The 22,107-nt window shown below is 46.7% G+C and overlaps 1 protein-coding gene across 2 annotated transcripts in view; it reads left to right on the forward strand.

Moving 5' to 3' along the window:
• PLPPR5 (phospholipid phosphatase related 5) overlaps window positions 1-22,107 on the forward strand; it is a 76,118-nt gene that overhangs the window by 18,126 nt on the left and 35,885 nt on the right. For both annotated transcript variants that reach the window (XM_009908088.2, XM_054165048.1), the window contains exons 2-3: window positions 15,969-16,101; window positions 21,844-22,094. In XM_009908088.2, coding sequence (XP_009906390.2) covers window positions 15,969-16,101; window positions 21,844-22,094 — 384 coding nt within the window. The remainder of the gene's footprint in view (window positions 1-15,968; window positions 16,102-21,843; window positions 22,095-22,107) is intronic.

Here is a 22,107-nt window from a genome sequence, read left to right on the forward strand (position 1 = left end):
CATAGAATGGTTTGCATTGGGAGGGACCATAAAGAGCTTATAGCTGCAATCCTCCTGCCATGTGCATGGACACCTTTTACTAGTCCAGGCTGCTCAGGGCTCCATACAATGCAGGTGAATGATTAAGTAGGCAGGGGAACAGCTGGGGAGTGGAAGAGGGCAAATGGAGACTGGAGAGCAGGAAGAAATCCATGCCAGTGAAGGTGTGAGACACTGGAACAGGTTGCCCAGGGAGGCTGTGGATGCTCCCTCCCTGGATATGTTCAAAGCCAGCTTGGATGAGGCCTTGAGCAACCAGGGCTGGTGGAAGGTGTCCCTGCCCATGGCAGGGGGCTGGAACTGGATGACCTTCCAACCCAACCCATTCTGTGAGTGGTTGCAGTACTGCTCTTAACCAGCTTACCCAGCTCCCCTTGAATGAAGTGAGGATGTTACTTTTGTTCTCAACCCAAAAAAGGTAATGACCTCAATGTCTTGGGTGGGTTGGCAGTTACACTGTAGCCAAAGATCACAGGATGTCAGGGGTTGGAAGGGACCTCCAGAGGTCCTGGAGTCCCACCCCCATGCCAGAGCAGGACTATAGAATTATTAAGGTTGGAAGAGACCTCAAGGATCATTCAGTTCCAACCCCCCTGCCATGGGCAGGGACACCTCACACTGCATCAGGTTGCTCAGAGCCACATCCAGCCTGGCCTTAAAAACCTCCAGGGATGAGGCTTCCATCACCTCCCTGGGCAACCTGTTCCAGTGTCTCACCACCCTCATGGGGAAGAACTTCTTCCTAATATCCAATCTCAATCTACCTATTTCTAGTTTTGTTCCATCTAGCACAGGTCACACAAGAACACATCCAGACAGGGCTTGAAAGTCTCCAGAGAAGGAGACTCCACCATTTCCACCTGGGGAGCCTGTTCCAGTGCTCTGTGACTCTCACAGTGAAGAAGTTCCTCCTTGTGTGGAGGTGGAACCTCCTGTGCTGTAGTTTATGTGTTAAATTTCTCATTGTGAAACAAATACCAGCTGACAGTAACAAAGTCAATGAAACAACAATTCCCTGTGTGTATTTTTCAGAGACACATATTGGCACAAAAGCTCCAGAGTCTGTGGAATCATGCAGCTATTAATTGTGTGGGGATGTTTTCCCATATTTATGTTAAAACTCAAGGTGCTTATTCTGATACAGTGCTTGATCCTTCAGCCTCGGCTGTTTGGTCACAGTGGCACTTCAGTGAACCTGCTTTTCCACTAGCTGATCCCAGGGAAGAAGATAGCTGCAAAATGTGTCTGGTCTTGAGCAGGAGGAAGGTACAAGTAATACAGTGTGAAAAGCAGGAGATTGAGATATTGTCCTGCCTCTGAGCCTCTGAGAGCAGTTGGCTCTAGTCATATACTGATTATAAAACCATCACTTTGTGACCAGAATCTTTAAGAGATGCCTTTTATGTGATCAGCTTTTATTCAAACAGGGGTGAAAGGCTGTTTATAAGTTTGCAGTTGAATTTTCATTCTGAATGGAAAAGTGCAGTTGTGTGTATCACCTAAGGTTATGCTTTAGCATAAAATAACTTTGCTGTTGAAAGTGATCAGTTGTTGTTATAGAATCATGGAATGGGCCAGGCCGAAAGGGACCTCCAAGGGTCATCCAATCTGACCTCCCCACAGTCAGCAGGGACATCCTCAACTAGATCAGGTTGCCCAGGGCCTCACTGAACCTCACCTTGAATATCTGCAGGGAAGGAGTCTCAGCCACCTTCCTGGGCAACCTGTTCCAGTGTTCCACCACCCTCATAGTGAAGAACTTCTTCCTCACATCCAATCTCAGTCTGCTCTGCTCTAGTTTGAAGCCATTGCCCCTGGTGCTGTCACTGCAGGCCTTTGCAAACAGTCTCTCTCCATCCTTCCTGTAGCCCCCTTCAGGTCCTGGCACATTTCTATTAGGTCTCTCTGGAGCCTCCTCTTCTTGTGGCTGAGCAACCCCAGCTCCCTCAGCCTGTCTTCATAGCAGAGGTGCCCCAACCCCCTGACATTTTTGTGGCCCTCCTCTGGATTCTCTCCATCATGCCCATGTCCTTCCTGTGTGGAGGGCTCCAGAGCTGGATACACTACTCCAGGTGAGGTCTCACCAGGTGTCAGAATCACCTCTCTGGATCTGCTGGCAACACATCTTTTGGTGCAGCCCAGTCTGTGATTTGCCTTCTGTGTTGCAAGCTCACACTGCCTGCTCATGTTCATCTTCTCATCCACCAGCACCCCCAAGTCCTTTTCCTCAGGGCTGCTTTCTATCACCTCCTCCCCCCGCCTGTATGGGTAGTGAGGATTGTCCCAGGTGCAGATCCCTGCACTTGCTCTTGTTGAACCTCATGAGGTTCACCTGGGCCCAGCTCTCCAGCTTGTCCAGGTCCCTCTGGATGCCATCCTGTCCCTCTGGTGCATCAACAGCACCACTCAGCTTGGTGTCATCTGCAAACCTCCAGATGGTGCACTCAATCCCCCTGTCTATAGCATGGATAAATATTAACCAGTACAGGTCCCAATATGGACCCCTGAGGGACACCACTGTCACTGCTCTCCATCTGCACTTCAAGCCATTGATCACCACCCTCTGGATGTGACCATCCAGCCAATTTCTTACCCACTGAACAGTCCTCCCAGCAAATCCATATCTCTCAACCTGGCCAGCAGGATGTTGTGGGGGACCGTTCTGAGTATCATGGGTAACATGTTCATCAAGCAATAAAGTTTTCAGCATGCTTTGAAAGGCTAAGAAACCAACCTCCCCTCAACAGGACAAAATCCTGTTTTCTTGGGCAGGCAAGAAACAAAGGGCTAGGCCACAAGCCTTGTTCACTTGGATTGCCTGAAGGCCAGTAGCAGATTTGCTTGACACAGCTGAGTGCAGAGCTGAACAGGCTGTATGGAACTCATCTTCTAATAGGGGAGATAAATCATAGCATAGTATCATAGTATCAGTCAGGGTTGGATGGGACCCCAAGGATCATCTAGTTCCAACCCCTCTGCCATGGGCAGGGACACCCCACACTAGATCAGGCTGGCCAGAGCCTCATCCAGCCTGGTCTTAAACACCTCCAGGGACAGGGCCTCAACCACCTCCCTGGACAACCCATTCCAGGGTTTCACCACTCTCATGGTGAAGAACTTCCTCCTCACATCCATTCCCTCTAGTCCTATCACTACCTGACATGGCAGAGCTTTGAACATTTTGGGTTTACTTCACAAATGTGGTGTTTTACAGGTTGAGGCTAAGCACCTGAGGGAAGAAAAATCCTCATTTTCCAGAATCCTTAATGGAATAATTGTCTGTAACTAGAACTTTTTTCAGTACCAGTAATCAGGAGGCTAGAATTAGTTGATCTTTGGTCATATTACAGCAGGTTTTCCTGACAAGGTGTGTTTGTAGAGTGAAAGGTGATGCTTGGAAACACTGGGTAGTGGCATCCTTGTTTTTTGTAAAAAGAAAACTAGAACAGCTTAAAACCTGGGTGAATTCCCTCTCATTAGAACCTTACCTGGAATATTTTAGTCTGAAGTAACCTTACCTTCTGAAATGTGAATTGATGCTTTTAAAAGGTAGTTTTGAATTAGTTTTTTTTCCTCTTCCCCTCACTGTTTTAAGATAAAGATCAGAGGGCTGGAGCTAGATACATAGATATAGATACAGATATAAACTGGGTTGGAAGAGACCTTCGAGATCATTGCATCCAACCTATCGTCCAACACCATCTAACCAACTAAACCATGGCACCAAGCACCCCATCAAGTCTCCTCCTAAACACCCCCAGCTCCTCTGCTATGAAGGCAGATTGCTAGCCAGCCAGGACCCCAGAAATCATCCCTGCTCCTCTAGTTTTGCTGAGGAAAAAATCCTGACTTCTAGAAAGGTACATTTCTGTGAGACCCCACCTGGAGCACCGTGTCCAGTTCTGGAGCCCCTATTACAAGAAGGATCTGGAGGTGCTGGAATGTGTCCAGAGAAGGGCCATGAGGATGATCAGAGGGCTGGAGCTCATCTCCTATGAGGAGAGACTGAGAGAGTTGGGGTTGTTCAGTCTGGAGAAGAAAAGACTCCAAGGAGAGCTGGGGAGGGATGTTTTAGGGTGTCAGGGAGTGATAGGACTGGGGGAATGGAAAAAAAACTCGAAGTGGGTAGATTCAGATTGGATGTTAGGAAGAAGTTCTTCCCCATGAGGGTGGTGAGACAATGACACAGGTTGCCCAGGGAGGTGGTAGAAGCCTCATCCCTGGAGGTTTTGAAGGCCAGGCTGTGTGTGTTTCTGAGCAACCTAATGTAGTGTGAGGTGTCCCTGCCTGTGGCAGGGGGCTTGGAACTGCATGAGCCTTGAGGTCACTTCCAACCCTCACAACTCTGTGATTCTGTGGTTCTAAGATTGCTAGTGGGTTCAGATGCTGAGAAGTTTATCTAGGTCAATATTATTTTCTAGCTTTTGGGGTTTCTTTTTTAAAATGAGAAAGCTTGGTGCATGGGCAAGAGTTCTTACTGAAGTCTGTTACCTGCTGCCTCTTGGAATATGTCCACCAGAAATACCTGTCTCGGTGTTGTGAATCTGTGCCAGCAGTATGCTGGTTGTGGAGCCAGGTGCTGGCATTTACTTGGCCTCTAGATTGCCATGTTAGCATTACTGAGCTTGTTTTCCTAGTGTCCTGGCCATTGCTAATCCCCTAGAGAGCTGCACTGCAGAGCAGCTGGAAGCTCTTCATTTCACAGCGATATAAAAGGTTTAGCAAACATGAGCAGGGGCTGTAATGCCCTCAGGCGCTGTGGGGACAGCAGGCTGAAGGCTGAGCCAATGCTCCTGGCCAGGCAGAGCCTGGCAGGGCTGACACAGCCTGGGGGACTCCTTGCTCACCCCTCTGCTTCTATCTCTGAGCATCAGGAGGGATATTGAGGTGCTGGAGAAGGGCCCGAGGAGAGCCCTTTTAAACAGCAATGAAGACTTCATGAATCATAATCATAGAATGGTCTGGGTTGGAAGGGACCTCCGAAGGTCATCCAGTCCAGCCCCCTCTGCAGTAAGCAGGGACACCTTCAACTAGATCAGGTGAAGTGAGCAATTGTTTTTTAACCATTGTTAGGCACTGCCTGTGTGCAGTGTGTTACAAAGAGCAGTAAAGAGCATTTGTCCCTGTCAGAAGCACCAGAAGCGTTCAGTAGCTTAGAACTCTGCACTGTAGCGAAACAAGTGAAGCAAATATTTGACGGTTGGATGTATACTCTTGTGGTGCCATATTTCTTCTCTAGATGGCTGTGACCAACCATGCACCAAGAAATGTATTAAAGTGTTTGTTTGTTTGTTTGTTTCATTTCCTAATAAGAAAGGGCAGTCTTTTCTTTCCATCTCTTTCTCCAGAAAAGCCCTTTACACGCATTTTTTTTCTCCAGACCTTCAGAAGCTGCTGTGCAGTGTGGCCCTGCATCTCCATACTGAATGTATTTAATCTATAGCAAAAGGATTTAGCTGAGACTTATGCTTTCATTTTCCTCAAAAACTACTGGTCATTTTTCACTACAGAAAATGTACTCAACCAGGGCATTGGCTGTCAGATTAAGCAAGCAGGAAGCAATGAGAAGGAAAGAGAGAGAGAAAAAAAAAACACACAAAGAAAATGGCCTCGAGGGAAAAGCTGTGCATAATGAACTTGAAATTGCTGCTGTTGGAAATACTGTTGCTGCTTTTCCTGCCAGGGCTGTCACCCCACAAAGCCATTCTAGTGTAAAGCAGGGAGTGGAGCTTATCTACAGTATTGCTAGAGACCAAGGTTTATGCTGCTAGGTTTTTCCAGACTCTAGAGACCGCTATGCTCTGGGGTGTGTGGATGGCATTTTTAAAGGGAGTAGGCCAAAAATAGTCCCTGGTCTTGCTAGCATTCAGGAAGGATAAAGAACAGCAACAACAGAGCCATATTTGTAAAAGGAAGCTACTCCATGCTTATGAAGTGAGAAGCCTTTAAGCAAAATGAATGAGGAGGCCTTAAAATTCAAGAATTTTCCAAGAAAGCATCCCCAGGGTTTCTATCTCCAGTTCCCATCCTCGCTTTTAGCCTTATTAAGAAGTAGGTGGAAGGTCGTTGTAGGGAGAAAGAACCTTACTTTAAACCTTGCTTCAAGTCTTGCCTAAATGAGAGAAACAGAATCAATGAAGTCAGAAGAGAAATTATAGTGCAGAGTACTGTCAACTGTTCTGGAGACTTTCAGATGATGGATGAATATGTCCTGGTCTTTTGAATGCAAGAGCTGCTTCAGTGTTACTCATCTGCCTGAGTGGTTGCTGTAGCTACAGCCTCATCATGAGAAGAGAGAGAGGGAATCATGTATTCTGCCACCTTCCCTGGTCCATATGAATTATTCCCTGAACATTTGTATATCCTAAAGCAGGTGTTGGCTGGAAAGGTCTATGAATATGTACACAGATTTCTTTCCTAATCCCAAACAGAGATTATTAACCTAAAATTCCAGGATGTATCTCATTTAAATGCATTAATATATCCTCAGTTATCTTGTCACCCTAATAAAGGCTTGGGTGCTGCTCAACTTGAGCCACCACTGTGCACTTGCAGCCCAGAAAGCCAATCACATCCTGGGCTGCATCAAGAGAAGCATAGCCAGCAGGTCAAGGAAGGTGATTCTCCCCCTCAACTCCACTCTGGTGAGACCCCACCTGGAGCATTGTGTCCAGTTCTGGAGCCCCTAGTACAAGAAGGATCTGGAGGTGCTGGAACATGTCCAGAGAAGTGCCATGAGGATGACCAGAGGGCTGGAGCTTCTCTGCTATGAGGACAGACTGAGAGAGTTGGAGCTGTTCAGTCTGGAGAGGAGGAGGCTCCAAAGTGACCTTCTTGTGGCCTTCCAGTATCTGAAGGGGGCTACAAGAAAGCTGGGGAGGGACTTTTTAGGCTGTCAGGGAGTGACAGGACTTGGGTGAATGGAGCAGAACTAGAAATGGGTAGATTCAGATTGGATGTTAGGAAGAAGTTCTTCCCCATGAGGGTGGTGAGACACTGGCACAGGTTGCCCAGGGAGGTGGTGGAAGCCTCATCCCTGGAGGTTTTGAGGGCCAGGCTGGATGTGACTGTGAGCAACCTGCTGTAGTGTGAGGTGTCCCTGCCTATGGCAGGGGGTTGGAACTGGATGATCCTTGAGGTCCCTTCCAACCCTAACAATTCTATGATTCTAATTCTTCCTTGAATCATGGATTTTTACATGGAATTATGTCTCCAGTGAGAAGGCAGTCCATAAAATACACTGAAACAGTATTTCAGAAGAGCAGATTTCAAGTCATTTATGTCTTTAGGTGCTGGCTGTTGTAAACCATACATGACACTATGGGAGTTAATGTTAATGGAGTCTGTTTACTGTAAAATCAGCAAGGTCAGAGCTGCTCTGTCTCTAATAACTGGAATGCGTCAGATTCGACATTTCAAGTTGAGAGGGGGGGAAAAAAGGAAAGCTCATAATTTAGAAGCAAGTTAAGAATATACTGGATGGATGATTTTGGGGAAGGACAGATCAGATTTCTGAATTGACATGCGGTGCTAAAACTAGGAACAGCTTGCCTGGATTCTGGAAAATGACTAATACAGAAAAAACCTGAACTTATTTAGGAGGAAGGAATCACTGGAAGGGATCTGTGAGAAACTCTTCAAGTATCCTGTGCAGAGAAAAGGGGGGGAAAAGGGACAGGTATCCAATGATTTGCAATAAAGACATTATTAGTACAAAACCCACCACTAAAATCACAGAATCACCAAGGTTGGAAGAGACCTCAAAGATCATCAAGTCCAACCTGTCACCACAGACCTCATGACTAAACCATGGCACCAAGTGCCACGTCCAATCCCCTCTTGAACACCTCCAGGGATGGTGACTCCACCACCTCCCTGGGCAGCTTATTCCAATGGCTAATGACTCTTTCAGTGAAGAACTTTTTCCTCACCTTCAGCCTAAACCTCCGCTGGTGCAGCTTGAGACTGTGTCCTCTTGTTATCATAGAATCATAGAATCAGTCAGGGTTGGAAGGGACCACAAGGATCATCTAGTTCCAACCCCCCTGCCATGGGCAGGGACACCTCACACTAGATCAGGCTGCCCAGAGCCTCATCCAGCCTGGTCTTAAACACCTCCAGAGATGGGGCCTCAACCACCTCCCTGGACAACCCATTCCAGGGCTTCACCACTCTCATGGTGAAGAACTTCCTCCTCACCTCCAGCCTGAATCTCCCCACCTCCAGCTTCATTCCATTCCCCCTAGTCCTATCACTACCTGATATCCTGAGAAGTCCCTCCCCAGCCTTCTTGTAGGCCCCCTTCAGATACTGGAAGTCCACCATTAGGTCACCTGGGAGCCTTCTCTTCTCCAGACTGAACAGCCCCAGCTCCTTCAGTCTGTCCTAATAGGAGTGGAGCTCCAGCCCTCTGATCATCCTCGTGCCTTCTGGACACCTTCCAGCACCTCCAGATCCCTCTTGTAACAGGGGCTCCAGAACTGGACACAGTACTCCGGGTGGGGTCTCAACCAGAACTGAGTAGAGGGGGAGAATCACCTCCCTTGACCTGCTGGCCACACTTGTCTTGTTCTGGTGCTGTTGCTTGAGAGAACCAACCCCCTCCTGTCTACAGCCTCCCTTCAGGTAGTTGTAGACAGCAATAAGGTCTCCCCTGAGCCTCCTCCAGGCTAAACAACCCCAGCTCCCTCAGCCTCTCCTCATAGGGCTGTGCTCAAGGCCTCTCCCCAGCCTTGTTGCCCTTCTCTGGACATGTTCAAGTGTCTCAATGTCCTTCCTAAACTGAGGAGCCCAGAACTGGACACAGGACTCAAGGTGCGGCCTCACCAGTGCAGAGTACAAAGGCACAATGACTTCCCTGCTCCTGCTGGCCACACTATTCTTGATGCAGGCCAGGATGCCATTGGCCTTCTTGGCCACCTGGGCACACTGCTGGCTCATGTTTAGGCAGCTGTCTAATCAGCACCCCCAGGTCCCTCTCTGTTTGGCAGCTCTCCAGCCACTCTGACCCCAGCCTGTAGCTCTGCCTGGGGTTGCTGTGGCCAAAGTGCAGCACCTGGCACTTGGACTTGTTGAATGCCATCCCATTGGACTCTGCCCATCTGTCCAGTAATCAATCAACTAATCAATTAATCAGGAGCTCAGAGATGAAACAAGGAGAATATTAATTTTAGCTCTTGCCCCTCCCAAACCCTGTTCCTGGCTATGGATTGGGTTGCCTCATCACAGACAGGATACAATTACCATGGAGATGGTGCGAGAACTTTTCCTGGGTTTTGCTGTGTTAATACTTCTTTTTCCATGCTTCTCTGTAAAGAAAGGATTGTCTAAAAGCTGCTTAGGAAGTCTGTATTAATATTAAATATCTTTGAGTAGGGTGATTTTTGTGTTGTTCCTATTATACTTTATATGAGGAACCAGGGCTAGGGGTTAGAGAGGGAAGCTGTAGTAGAACACTGCCTGTCAGAGCTTAGGCTGGTGTCTGTAGGGCAGTCATTCTTGTCTTACTCTTGTCTTCACAGTATCACAGTATCACAGTAACTAAGGTTGGAAGAGACCCCAAGGATCATCAAGTCCAACCTGCATTTTTATCTAAGGACTCTCTATGTGTTTTGTTGGGTTTTTTCCTTTCTTTTTTCCTTTGAAATACTGGAAAGCCTGTGCTTTGTATTGTTAGTCTTCAGGTGAACATTGTTCTTTTCCTTGTACTTTACATGCTGGAATTATGTCTCAGAAAATTTTCTTAGCCTTAGGGAAGGCTGGCCTCTGCTTTTAACAGCTGTTAGGATGTTGGAGAGCAGTGAAGGGGAAAAGGACCTGGGGGTCCTAGTGGATGGGAGGTTGACCATGAGCCAGCAATGTGCTCTTGTGGCCAAGAGGGCCAATGCCATTCTGGGCTGCATTAGAAGGGCTGTGGTTAGGAGGTTGAAAGAGATTCTCCTCCCCCTTAGTTCTGGGCCCCTTGGTTTAAGAGGGACCTCAGGGAACTGCTAGAGATATCCAGGCAGAGCCACAAAAATGATTAGGGGAGTGGAACATCTTCCTTATGAGGAGATCCTGAGGGAGCTGAGGGCTCTTTAGCTTGGAGAGGAGGAGCCTGAGAGGTGACCTCATTCATGTTGTGCAGGGTGATTGCCCAGAGAATGGAGCCAGGCTCTGCTGGGTGATGCCCAATGCCAGCACAAGGGGCAGTGGTGGAAGTTGAGCCATAGGAAGTTCCATGGAAACATGAGGAAAAAAATGTTCCCTGTGATGGAACACTGGAACAGGCTGCCCAGAGTGGGTGTGGAGTGTCCTCTGGAGATACTCAAGACATGCCTGGATGTGTTCCTGTGTGGTCTGCTCTAGGTGCTCTTGCTGTGGCAGGTAGGGTTGGACTGGATGAGCTTTCGAGGTCCCTTCCAGCCCCTAACATTCTGTGATGCTGTGATTGTGAGTTAATAATTTTGATATCCTTCAGGACATCTGCAAAGTGATCTGAAGTACTGTGTACTAATACTGTTAGAGTAGGGTAAAAGGTAACTCTGTCCTCACGTTTTTAATTGCAAATTACATTTCTATACCTGAACTTCTGTAGCTATGTCCAGAAGTTTACATTGTCAAAACTTTCTGACTCTCCATTAAATTCTTCACTGTCAGCTTTAGAATATTTCAGAAAGGTTTTTGCCTCAAGACTTAGCCAAGAGTTGCAGAAGTAATTCTGTTATCTTGTCATTTGTTGATTGGTTGCAACTTGCATATGCAGTAGAAGTGGTAATGGCAGTCTCCATGCCAGAGGGAATGCAGGAATTGTTCCTTCCTGGAATATACCAGGCATGCAACTAATGGGAAAGGGCAAGAGGGACATCACTCTGCCTTTCCTTTACCCTGTGTTGCTAGTGGTGCAAGAGGAGGAGAATTGCAATGAGGAACAGAATCTCTCCTGGGACTGTCTGAGACTGAAAAAGATTTCCCTTCCATTTCTGAAGTGTCTGTGAGCTGATTATTGAGGTGAGCAGTGCCTGTGCTGAAGGATGTGAGAACAGCTTTAGCTGAGCTGCCAGTACAGAAGAATACAGGACCTGCACTGACTGCCAGATTCCATAAGGGTTGTATCGAAGTACAGCCACGGAGGCACATTGAGCCTGTTGTGTTCAATGTATGGCCCACCGACTACTTCTGAGGGCACAGCACTAGGCAGAGTGTAGCAGAAGTTTTGCTTTTAGCTGAGTTCTGCATTGCTCTGACCCTTGCACCTACATACCCACTCCAAAGGTATTGTTTTTCAGCTAAGAACTTGGACACTGCTCCCTACTATCCTTGGAGCAGAATTTTCTTGGTCCAGGTTACAATCAAAGAAAGGAAATGTAACAAAGATGAAATGGTTGCCAGAAGCAAGGACCTGGATGGATCTGATGAAGACAGATTGCTGGAAGCGAGGCTCTCCTTTCCTGTAACTGAATCATAGAATCATTAGAGTTGGAAAGGACCTCAAGAATCATCCCATTCCAACCCTCCTGAAATGGGCAGGGACACCTCACACCACATCAGATTGCTCAGAAACATGTCCAGCTTGGCCTTCAAAACCTCTAGGGATGAGGCTTCTACCACCTCCCTGGGCAACCTGTTCCAGTGTCTCACCACCCTCATGGGGAAGAACTTCTTCTTAACATCCAATCTGAATCTACCCATTTCTAGTTTTGCTCCATTCCCCCCAGTCCTGTCACTCCATGACACCCTAAAAAGCCTCTCTAACTTTCTTGTAGCCCCCTTTAGATATTGGAAGGCCACAAGAATGTCTCCTTGGAGCCTTCTCTTGTCCAGACTGAACAGCCCCAACTCCCTCAGTCTGTCCTCATAGGAGAGTGCTCCAGCCCTCTGATAGGAGCAGTTCTCCCATTTGCTAACCCCAGCCTACCTGCCAAGCAAAATGAAGGACCTGCAATGCTAGATCAGCAGATTCACAGACTCTGCTTGGAGCTGGAGATTTGAGCTTGTTGGCACACTTTCTTTTTGTGTTCTTGCAAAAAGGTTGAGCACTAATTGGATGTTAGGAAAAAGTATCCTGGGCTGCATCAAGTGTAGCCAGCAGGTCAAGGGAGGTGATTCTCCCCCTCTGCACTGCTCTTCTGGGACCCCACTTGGAACACTGTGTCTAGTTCTGGAGCCTCTACTACAAGAAGGGTCTGGATGTGCTGAAATGTCCAGAGAAGGGCCACGAGGATGATCAGAGGGCTGGAGCTCCTCTGCTATGGAGACAGACTGAGGGAGTTGGGACTGTTCAGTCTGGAGAAGAGAAGGCTCCAAGGAAACCTTCTTGTGGCCTTCCAGTATCTGAAGGGGGCTACAAGAAAGCTGGGGAGGGACTTTTTAGGGTGTCAGGGAGTGATAGGACTGGGGGGAATGGAGCAAAACTAGAAATGGGTAGATTCAGATTGGATGTTAGGAAGAAGTTTTTCCCCATGAGAGTGGTGAGACACTGGAAGAGGTTGGAACAGGTGGTGGAAGCCTCATCCCTGGAAGTTTTTAAGGCCAAGCTGGATGTGGCTGTGAGCAACCTGCTGTAGTGTGAGGTGTCCCTGCCCATGGCAGGGGGTTTGGAACTGGATGATCCTTGAGGTCCCTTCCAACCCTAACAATTCTATGATTCTGTGTGTCACAGATGCTTCCCTTGTGCTGGATTCTGCTTTTTCTGGTATTTGGCAATCTGCAGTAATTTTACTGAGATTTATTGAGTTTGGAAAAATAACCCCCCTAACAGTTATATGCAGAATCTTACTGTTTTCAGGTTGCTTGGTATTTGATGCTTCATTATTTCAGAGGAAATAAGGGAGTTACTGTGACCTGCAATAAAAATTTCAGTGTTTCTCTGCTCCCCTTTATGAATTATATTACAAATGGGCTTTTGTTTGCTTTTTTGGTTTGTTTGCTTTTTTTCCATGAGAGGCATAGAAGTCATTGGGATGAATTCTCCTTACCATTGTCATGATCTTGTGGCCTGGTTTGAGGCTAGGCAGATCCTCTCTTGCCCCTGAAAGGGGCAAAAGGATGACACTCATGCAAATGGATTGCAAAAGTGATGGAAAGTTTAAGTGGAAAAGCAGTAAGTGTTTTACAGAAGCTGCAAGCATAGTGAAAAAATCCCCAAAGCACACAGCGTCCCCTATAGCAAACCCAACACCCTCCCAACACTTCCCTTCTCCCCACCTGAGGGTATATCCAAACCCTCAGGGCTCTTTCTTCCCCCACCCACTGCTAGGCTGGTCTCAGGCTGGCCAGGTCTGAGACTGCACCCCCACTTCCTCCTCCTGGCATTAGGCCTAGACAGACCTAAGAGGCCTTGAGATACTCCCCCACCATTACCCGATAGGGAGCATCTCCCATGGGAGCAGAGGGGGAAGAAAGAGGAAGAGAAGGGCTTTGCAGATGGATTTATAGGGCACAGGATTTGTGGGTATGAAATAGGCAGCTTCCCATGTGCACCTTATTGGGCTGGACCCTCAGGACCCCGGAGCTGTAACTTATGTGGCAGTAACAGGAGGCACCCAGCCTGAACCCCCACGTCTTGAATTCAGGGTTGAGTGACATTTCAGGTGTGCACTCTCAGTTTCTTTATCACAGCTGAAGGAATTGTACTTCAGTATGCTGACTGGGGGGGGATCTGATCAATGTCTATCGATACCTGAGGGCTGGGTGTCAAGTGGAGGGGGCCAAGCTCTTTTGGGTGGTGCACAATAGTAAGCCAAGGGACAATGGATACAAACTTAAACAGAGAAAGTTTCAGCTTAACATGAGGAGAAACTTCTTTACAGTGAGGGTGACGGAGCACTGGAGCAGGCTGCCCAGAGAGGTTGTGGAGTCTCCTTCCCTGGAGACTTTCCAAACCCACCTGGCTTCATTCCTGTGCAGACTACCCTGGGTAAGCCTGCTCTGGCAGGGGGGTTGGACTGGATGATTTCAGGAGGTCCCTTCCAACCTCTGATGTACTGTGATAGTGTAATACTTACATGAAAGCAGAGAGAGGATGCTTGTCAGCTCAGGTATTGATATTCATGTTCCATCTAAGAATTCCACTGGTTTGCTTCTGTGGCAGTCTGAACTTTGCTTTTACAAGCCTGCCACTGTTATTTTTTGTTATTTGTGCCACAATTTATAAGGAGAACTTTTCTCTTGTGTCACAGTGTAGGCTAGAGTCGTGTGTGTAGATCTACAGATGACTAAGGAAGGTCTTTAATTGCCTTCTTCCTGTTGACAACAAACGGTGCTTATGAGGTGTGACCTGTAGGGTTTGTGTAACCAGCACTGTGTGAAACTGTTCTGACCTATTGTGGTGTGTGTCAGACGTTTAGAAAAACCTAGGCAATGAATCAGATATGCTGGCATTGCCTCTTGGATTTGTGTGGGATTAAGACTTCGGTTTGCTGCTCTTGTTTATCAAGATGTGATGTATCTATCAATAAGCTTTACTGCTTTTCGTATAGAAGAGTGGACCAGCCTCCCCTTTAAGTCCCACAGTTAATCAGGGGGAATGCAGTGGTCAATATTAGACCCATCTGCTCTACTCTTTGGGGTTTTGTTTGAATGATGCCTGTGCTGCCTGCCATAAAGCTTCAGTATCCTGGATTTAGACAAATACATGCTTGGCTTTGGCTATTAAGCCTCCATGCAATGATTGTCATGTTTTTCTGTACAGGTAAATGCACAGAGAGGAGAGTTTGCATTCAAAATGAAGTCTTCTTTTTGATTTGTGGTGGTGATGATGATGATAATTATAAAACCCCATTATTATTATGACTTCTACTACTATTAATGATGACATTTATTATTAAGATGATGTTTGCAATCATGTTTATTGTTGTTATTATTGTTTTGCCCCAGCTGTAATGTGAGTGATCTCCAGACCTGAAAAACCTTATTCTCTTGTTTCCCATTCACTACCACACAACTGTGCTTAATCATAAAATATCAGTGGTGACAGTGTCCAGGCAACCTGTGCTGCCTGCCATAACGCTTCAGTGTCCTGGGTTTAGACAAATACATGCTTGGCTTTGGCTATTAAGCCTCCATGCAATGATTGTCATGTTTTTCTGTACAGGTAAATGCACAGAGAGGAGAGTTTGCATTCAAAATCAAGAGTTTTCTTTTTGATTTGTGGTGGTGATGATGATGATAATTATAAACCCTCATTATTATTATTATTCCTACTACTATTATTATTATTTATGACATTTATTATGATGTTGTTACTATGTTTATTGTTACTGTTTTGTACCAGCTGTAATGTGAATGATCTCCAGACCTGAAAACCTTACTCTCTTGTTTCCCATTCACTACAACACATTTAATCTTAAAACATCAGTGGTGACACTGTTCAAGCAAGAGGAACAAAGGGTAAAGCCAGACTTGATAAACTTTGCTGGCAAAACAGGAATCAAACCCTCTTAAGTACCTCCTGGTGAGCCAGTCCGCTGTTGTGAGCAGGAGCTCTGTTGTGGTTCCTTTGATTGGTTTATTTTTCTCTCCCACCATGGTGCAAAATTTAGAGGTGGACCCTGTGAAATGCTGAGTGTCAGTGCACACCACCTGGGAACTGAAATGGTCAGCATCTTCCAGGTTTAGGCCTTGCTTTCCTTCGGTCCTGTTGAAGTAACACATTTCTTTCTCTTTACCCTCACCCCGAAAAATAGGTTATATTACGTGGATTCCAGCTCCCAGTTAAAGAAGTTTGCTCTCTTTTACAGCAAATAAAGCAAGCCATAAGGCACATTTCCCTCATAAGAAGATTAATGGACGAAATGTGGTTCACTTATGGTGTCTTTTGTGCTGATTTGCTCTTGTTTCCTTACGATGGGAGAGCCATCTGTGTGATATTAGTGCGTGTTATTTGCTGTAATCTGATGTACCATTTCTCCCTCTAACCCCCCTCTTTTTTTTTTGTCTCCTTCCCTAAGATTATTGTTGGAGAAACTGCAGTGTTTTGTCTACAGTTAGCTACAAAGGATTTTGAAAACCAAGAGAAAACAATATTAACTGGAGACTGTTGTTATATAAATCCACTGGTGCGAAGGACCATCAGATTCCTTGGTATGAGCAAAGGGAATGCTTTCATTTTCTGAATGGTGAGGGAGGGTGGTCAGCTGTGTCTTCATTTTGACCTGGGGAAAATACTCAGATAACCACACAACATTTCACCTGCAGTCTTAACACTGGTGCAGTGACTTCTCTTTCTGGAGAGCAAATGAAGCTTCTTGGAAGTTCAGATTAAAAAAACCCAAACCAACCACAGCAACAGCAGTAAAAATAGAAAGGAAAAAAGGGACCATGTGGTGGGTTGAAATTAACCCCAAAATGAAATTTGCCAGACCAGCTCAGTTGAAAAGCAAATGAAGCTCTATTTACAAGCAGACTGAAATCTAGAAATATGAAATGCAATGAATATGTATAAAATATACAATATTTACATGTAGTTGCACTTTAGAAACAACACAAGAACCTCCTGGACAAAACCAGTTAGTTATCAGACCCATGGAATAATTTAGACCTTATCATTATTTTCCCTTTTACATCCAATGGTAATTTATTTACATTCTGCCACTTTTCTACTCAACCTGTGGAAAATTTTCCCAGGCATCAGCCTAAACCTGCCACAGACCATGACGGGGAAAACCAAGCAGCAAGTCTGGAGTAGGGAGTGGGAAAGTGAAGAAAGGAGATGTTCTTGAGCCATATCTGTAGCTCACAGTTTTCTTTTGGTTGTGCCACACATGCAGTAGACAAAGATGAAGATGTTGCAATATAAATGTGTGTTTAAACCCAGTATAAATGTGTGTTTAAAGCCAGTATAAATGTGTATTCAAAGCCCAGCCTGGTTTAGGTGCTTTCTTAGCCTGGAGATTGTCTCTAGTGGAAAACTCTGCAAAATCCATGCTGCACTGAAATCATCTGTAACTACACTATTGACTTTAGCAGGTAGGAGATGTCATCCTTTCCCCTTAGTTCATTGTGAGTGTGCTTGGGGGGAGCAGCATCACCACTCACAATGGCTCTTCTCAGATGCTGCTTTTTAATGTGTGAAGCAGTGCCAGGGCAGGGCTCAGTTCTATTATTTGCTTCAGTGGTGGCTTGAAATTCCACCCTCAAAATAAAATTTGCCAGATCAGCTCAGTTGAAAAGCAAGTGAAGCAAGCAAAACTACAATCTAGAAATATGGAGTGCAATGAATATGTACAAAATATATGATGTTTGCATATAGTTGCAATTTATAAACAACACAAGAACCCCCCCTGGACAAAACCAGGGGGCTACCAACAGATTCCCCTTTTCTGCTCCCTTGCCCCCTGTGCAAGGTAAAAGAGAGAGGAGAGCAGAGAGTAGCTTGTTAGTACTTAGCCACAACAAGAATGCAGCCAAGGTCAGCAACAGCTAAGCAAAAGCCACCAGCTGGTATCTGCTAGAGCAAAGAGCTGAGAAAGAGTTAGTTTATCCAACAAACTTTATGTTATCAGACCAATGGGATAATTTAGACCTCATCATTATTTCCCCTTTTACATCCAATGGTAATTTATTTGCATTCCATCACTTTCTGTTCAAGATCTGTGGAAAATTTTCTAGGCAGAGCCTGAAACTGCTGCAGCTTCTGGAGTCGCTGCTGTATCTAAGAGAAACAGCTGGAGGAAGGAAGCCTTGGGGCAGCTAATCCCCCTGCATGCCCCAGTGGCAGGGGCAGGCGGGCAGGCATGTGCAGCTGTGCCTGTGTGTGTGGTGTCAGCGTGCCAGCACCGCCTGCCCCCTCGCTGCACGATTGCAGGCTGTCACACCACATGGCCAACACTCCTTAAAGCTCTCTTGCATGGCTCCAGAGAAGGTGGGCACTGGGGATGGGCTTCCCCCGCTCCACTTGCTCAGGGTGGGTGGTAGTTTCAGGCTGTGCCTTGAAAATTTTCCACAGATCTTGATCAGAAAGTAGTAGAATGCAAACAAAAAAATGACCATTGGATGTAAAAAGGATAATAAGAAGTTCTAAACAATACCATTGGACGGGCAAAGTGGGGCTGTGTACACTAACTCTCTCTCTTTTTGGCTTCCTTGCTCTAGCAGATACTAACTCTGGCTTCTGCTTGGCTTTACTGACCTTGGCTGTGTTCTTCGTTGTGGCTGAGTATCTAACAGAACAACACTCTGCTCTTTCTCTTGTCCCTTGTGTACAGGGAGGTAGAGGGAAGGGGGCAGGAAGTGGGGAAGCTATTATGAGCCCCCTGGTTTTGTCCAGGGGAGTTCTTGTGCTGTTTATAAATGGTAAATGCCTGTAAATATTGTGGGGTTTGTACACATTCGTGGCATTTCACTGCAGATTGTACTTTTGCTTGTAAATACAGCACTCATTTGCTTCCAGCTGAGCTGGTCTGGCACTTTAATGTTGGGGGGGAATTTTCAACCCACCACAGGGTGTAATCAGTTCCTTCCTACTTGGTGGGCCCTCATTGCTCACAGAAGCAAAAAACAAACCCAACCCAACAAAGCCACAAGCCCAAATGCTGGGAGGCAGGGAAGGGATGAACAATGGCTTCTGCACTGCTCTACCAGATGAGGCATCGCTGCCCATTATGCCTACACAAAGTGACGTGGCCACTTCCACTGGGCAGTGCACACCTTTGGGGCTTGCTGAAAGGGCCCTTTTGTGCAGCAGCTCAGCTGGGCACAGTCGGCTGCTCACCAGTGGCTAGCAGCTCAGAGTGAATTAACATCAGTGTGAGACTGCTAGCCAGCCAGGGTCACAGAAATCATCCCTGCTCCTCTAGCTGTGCTGAGGAAAAAATCCTGACTTTTAGAAAGGTGCATTTCTGTGAGACCCCAGCTGGAGCACTGCATCCAGTGCTGGAGCCCCTATCACAGGAAGGATCTGGAGGTGCTGGAATGTGTCCAGAGAAGGGCCACAAGGATGATCAGAGGGCTGGAGCTCATCTCCTGTGAGGACAGACTGAGAGAGTTGGCTTGTTCAATCTGAAGAGGAGAAGGCTCCTAGGAGACCTTATTGTGGCATTTCAGTATCTAAAGTGGGCCAACAAAGCAGCTGGGGAGGGAGTTTTTAGGGTGTCAGGGAGTGATAGGACTGGGGGGAATGGAGCAAAACTAGAAATGGGTATATTCAGATTGGATGTTAGGAAGAAGTTCTTCCCCATGAGGGTGGTGAGACACTGGCACAGGTTGCCCAGGGAGGTGTTGGAATCCTCATCCCTGGAGGTTTTTAAGGCCAGGCTGGATGTAGCTGTGAGAAACCTGATGTAGTGTGAGGTGTCCCTGCCCATGTCAGGGGGGTTGGAACTAGATGATCCTTGAGGTCCTTTCCAACCCTAACAATTCTGTGATTCTATATCTGCTGTAATGAACAGGCATTAAAGCTCTCCTGGTGCCCCATGAAGATTGGAGCTGCCAGAACTCAGGCTATATTCACAGTGGGTTGAAGTCTGGGGAAGATAAGGCGAGTTGCCTGTGGAAATACAGGAGGAAATCTCTAGCTCAAGTCAAATTTGAGCATGCACCTGCTGTCTTTGCCTTCTAGTCGGGGTGCTGTGTTTGCATTTCCTTCCAGAACATCTTTTCTGCTCCCAGAAGGATAGAAAAGGAACTCTGAATAGCAGAGTTATGTTTTCTTTTAACCAGTCTCACACATGCATTTCCTGGGGGTACTGGTTGACAGCAGCTGAACAGCAGCCAGTAGTGTGCCCAGGTGACCAAGAAGGCCAATGGCATCCTGGCCTGGATCAGGAACAGTGTGGCCAGCAGGAGCAGGGAAGTCATTCTGCCCTGTACTCAGCACTGGTTAGGCCACACCTTGAGTCCTGTGTCCAGTTCTGGGCTCCTCAGTTTAGGAAAGATGTTGACTTGCTGGGATGTGTCCAGAGAAGGGCAACAGAGTTGGTGAGGGGTTTGGAGCACAGCCCTATGAGGAGAGGCTGAGGGAGCTGGGGTTGCTTAGCCTGGAGAAGAGGAGGTTCAGGGGAGACCTTATTGGTGTCTACAACTACCTGAAGGGAGGTTGTAGCCAGGTGGGGGTTGGTCTCTTCTCCCCAGGCAACTGGCAACAGAACAAGAGGACACAGTCTCAAGGTGCACCAGGGGAGGTTTAGGCTGGATGTGAGGAAGAAATTCTTCCCAGAGAGATTGGCCATTGGAATGTGCTGCCCAGGGAGGTGGTGGAGTCCCCATCCCTGGAAGTGTTTAAAACGAGACTGGATGAGTCACTTGGTGCCATGGGTTAGTTGATGAGATGCTGCTGGGTGATAGGTTGGACTCAATGACCTCAAAGGTCTTTTCCAACCTGGTTCATACTGTATTCTGTATTCTGAATGAGTCCCTGTGCTTAATGCTTGGCTGATATGTCTGAAAAACACTCTTATAGCATAAGTAGCTCCTCAAAAAATCATCTATGTCTTTAGCTCACTGTGTTGGTATTGTGATTAATATGCTGTACATAGAGATGTGCTCAGCAGCAGGCAGACGGAGACAACTTGTGCATTGAATTATTCAGTTCTTCAGCTGCTCTACAGCTGTGAGGGAAAAGAAATTGTTTGTTCAGTATGTGTTACAACTTCAGTGTCATCAGGGCCTGGCTTCCTTGGTTCCCCAGCAGATTTAGGGGGTGAGGAATCCGCCTGTGTCACTTCTCTTTAGCGAAGATGGGCATAAGTACAGCTAGCTCCCCCAAGCAGTGGAGATACATGGCTGAGGGGCCTAGGAGGGCAGGCTACTTGTGTAAGAGGGGACTGCACTCCTCTGAAAGATGGGGACCTTTTAGGGTGTCAGGTAATGATAGGACTGGGGGGAACAAAATTAGAAATGGGTAGATTCAGATTGGATGCTAGGAAGAAGTTCTTCCCCATGAGGGTGGTGAGACATTGGAAGAGGTTGCCCAGGGAGGTGGTGGAAGCCTCATCCCTGGAGGTTTTGAAGGCCAGGCTGGATGTGGCTCTGAGCAACCTGCTGTAGTGTGAGGTGTCCCTGCCCATGGCAGGGGGGATGGAACTGCATGATCCTTGAGGTCCCTTCCAACCCTAACAATTCTGTGATTCTGTGGAGGGAGATCAGGTGTGTGGTGACACTGCAGTGTTGCTGCTGGGATTGTGTAGGGAACTAACATCTCCAACAGGGGTCAAGATCTTCAGGGCTGTTGAGTATTTGAAGGGGGAACTTTAGCCTAGTCCCTGACTTCAAAGACTGAGAGTAAAGTAAATTACCATTGGATATCAAAGGAAAATAATGCTAAGGTCTATACAATTCATTGGATTGCTAATGGGATGTAGAGCAGAGGCAGAAAAAGTTTTCTCTTTTCTTCCTTCACTTCTGCTTGCAACTTCTTTCTCTCTCTCTCTCCCTCCCATGGCCTTGCCAGGGGATCTCTGTTTTGACTACTGTGTGAGGTAACAGGAAGGAGGGAGGGAGTGGGGAAAGAGCTGAATGGTTCCCCTGGATCCATTCAGGGGGGTCTGAGGGAGTCTGTGTTGTTTATGAATGGTAAATATCTCTATATTGTACATCTCTTGTACATACTCTTTGCATTTCATATTTCTGGATTGTAGTTTGCTTGTAAATAGAGCTTCATTTGCATCCAAAACCTTCTGAGCTAGTCTGGCAATTTTATTTTGGGGGTAATTCTTTCAAATTAGTGAGGGGTGGGGGGTGGTGTTACTTTCAACCCACCACAAGGGTGCAATGCAGATCAGGGTTCTTCACCTTCTTAAATGGAAGGAGCTGATGTATTGCTGCAATAAATATCTTGCCCTGGAGTGAAATTGTCAGGAAATTTAACTCTTGTGTTTTCCCTTTTAGGAATTTATGCATTTGGACTGTTTGCTACAGACATCTTTGTAAATGCTGGTCAAGTAGTAACAGGGAATCTTGCACCACATTTTCTTGCACTTTGTAAACCCAACTATACAGCACTTGGATGTAAACAGTACACACAGTTCATCAGCAGTGTGCATGCCTGTACTGGAAATCCAGAGCTCATCACGAAAGCCAGGAAGACTTTCCCCTCCAAAGAAGCAGCACTAAGTGTATATGCAGCTATGTACCTGGCTGTAAGTATCTTGT

This window comes from Dryobates pubescens, chromosome 11, assembly GCF_014839835.1.
Source record: "Dryobates pubescens isolate bDryPub1 chromosome 11, bDryPub1.pri, whole genome shotgun sequence".
In the NCBI taxonomy this organism is placed as follows: Eukaryota; Metazoa; Chordata; class Aves; order Piciformes; family Picidae; genus Dryobates; species Dryobates pubescens.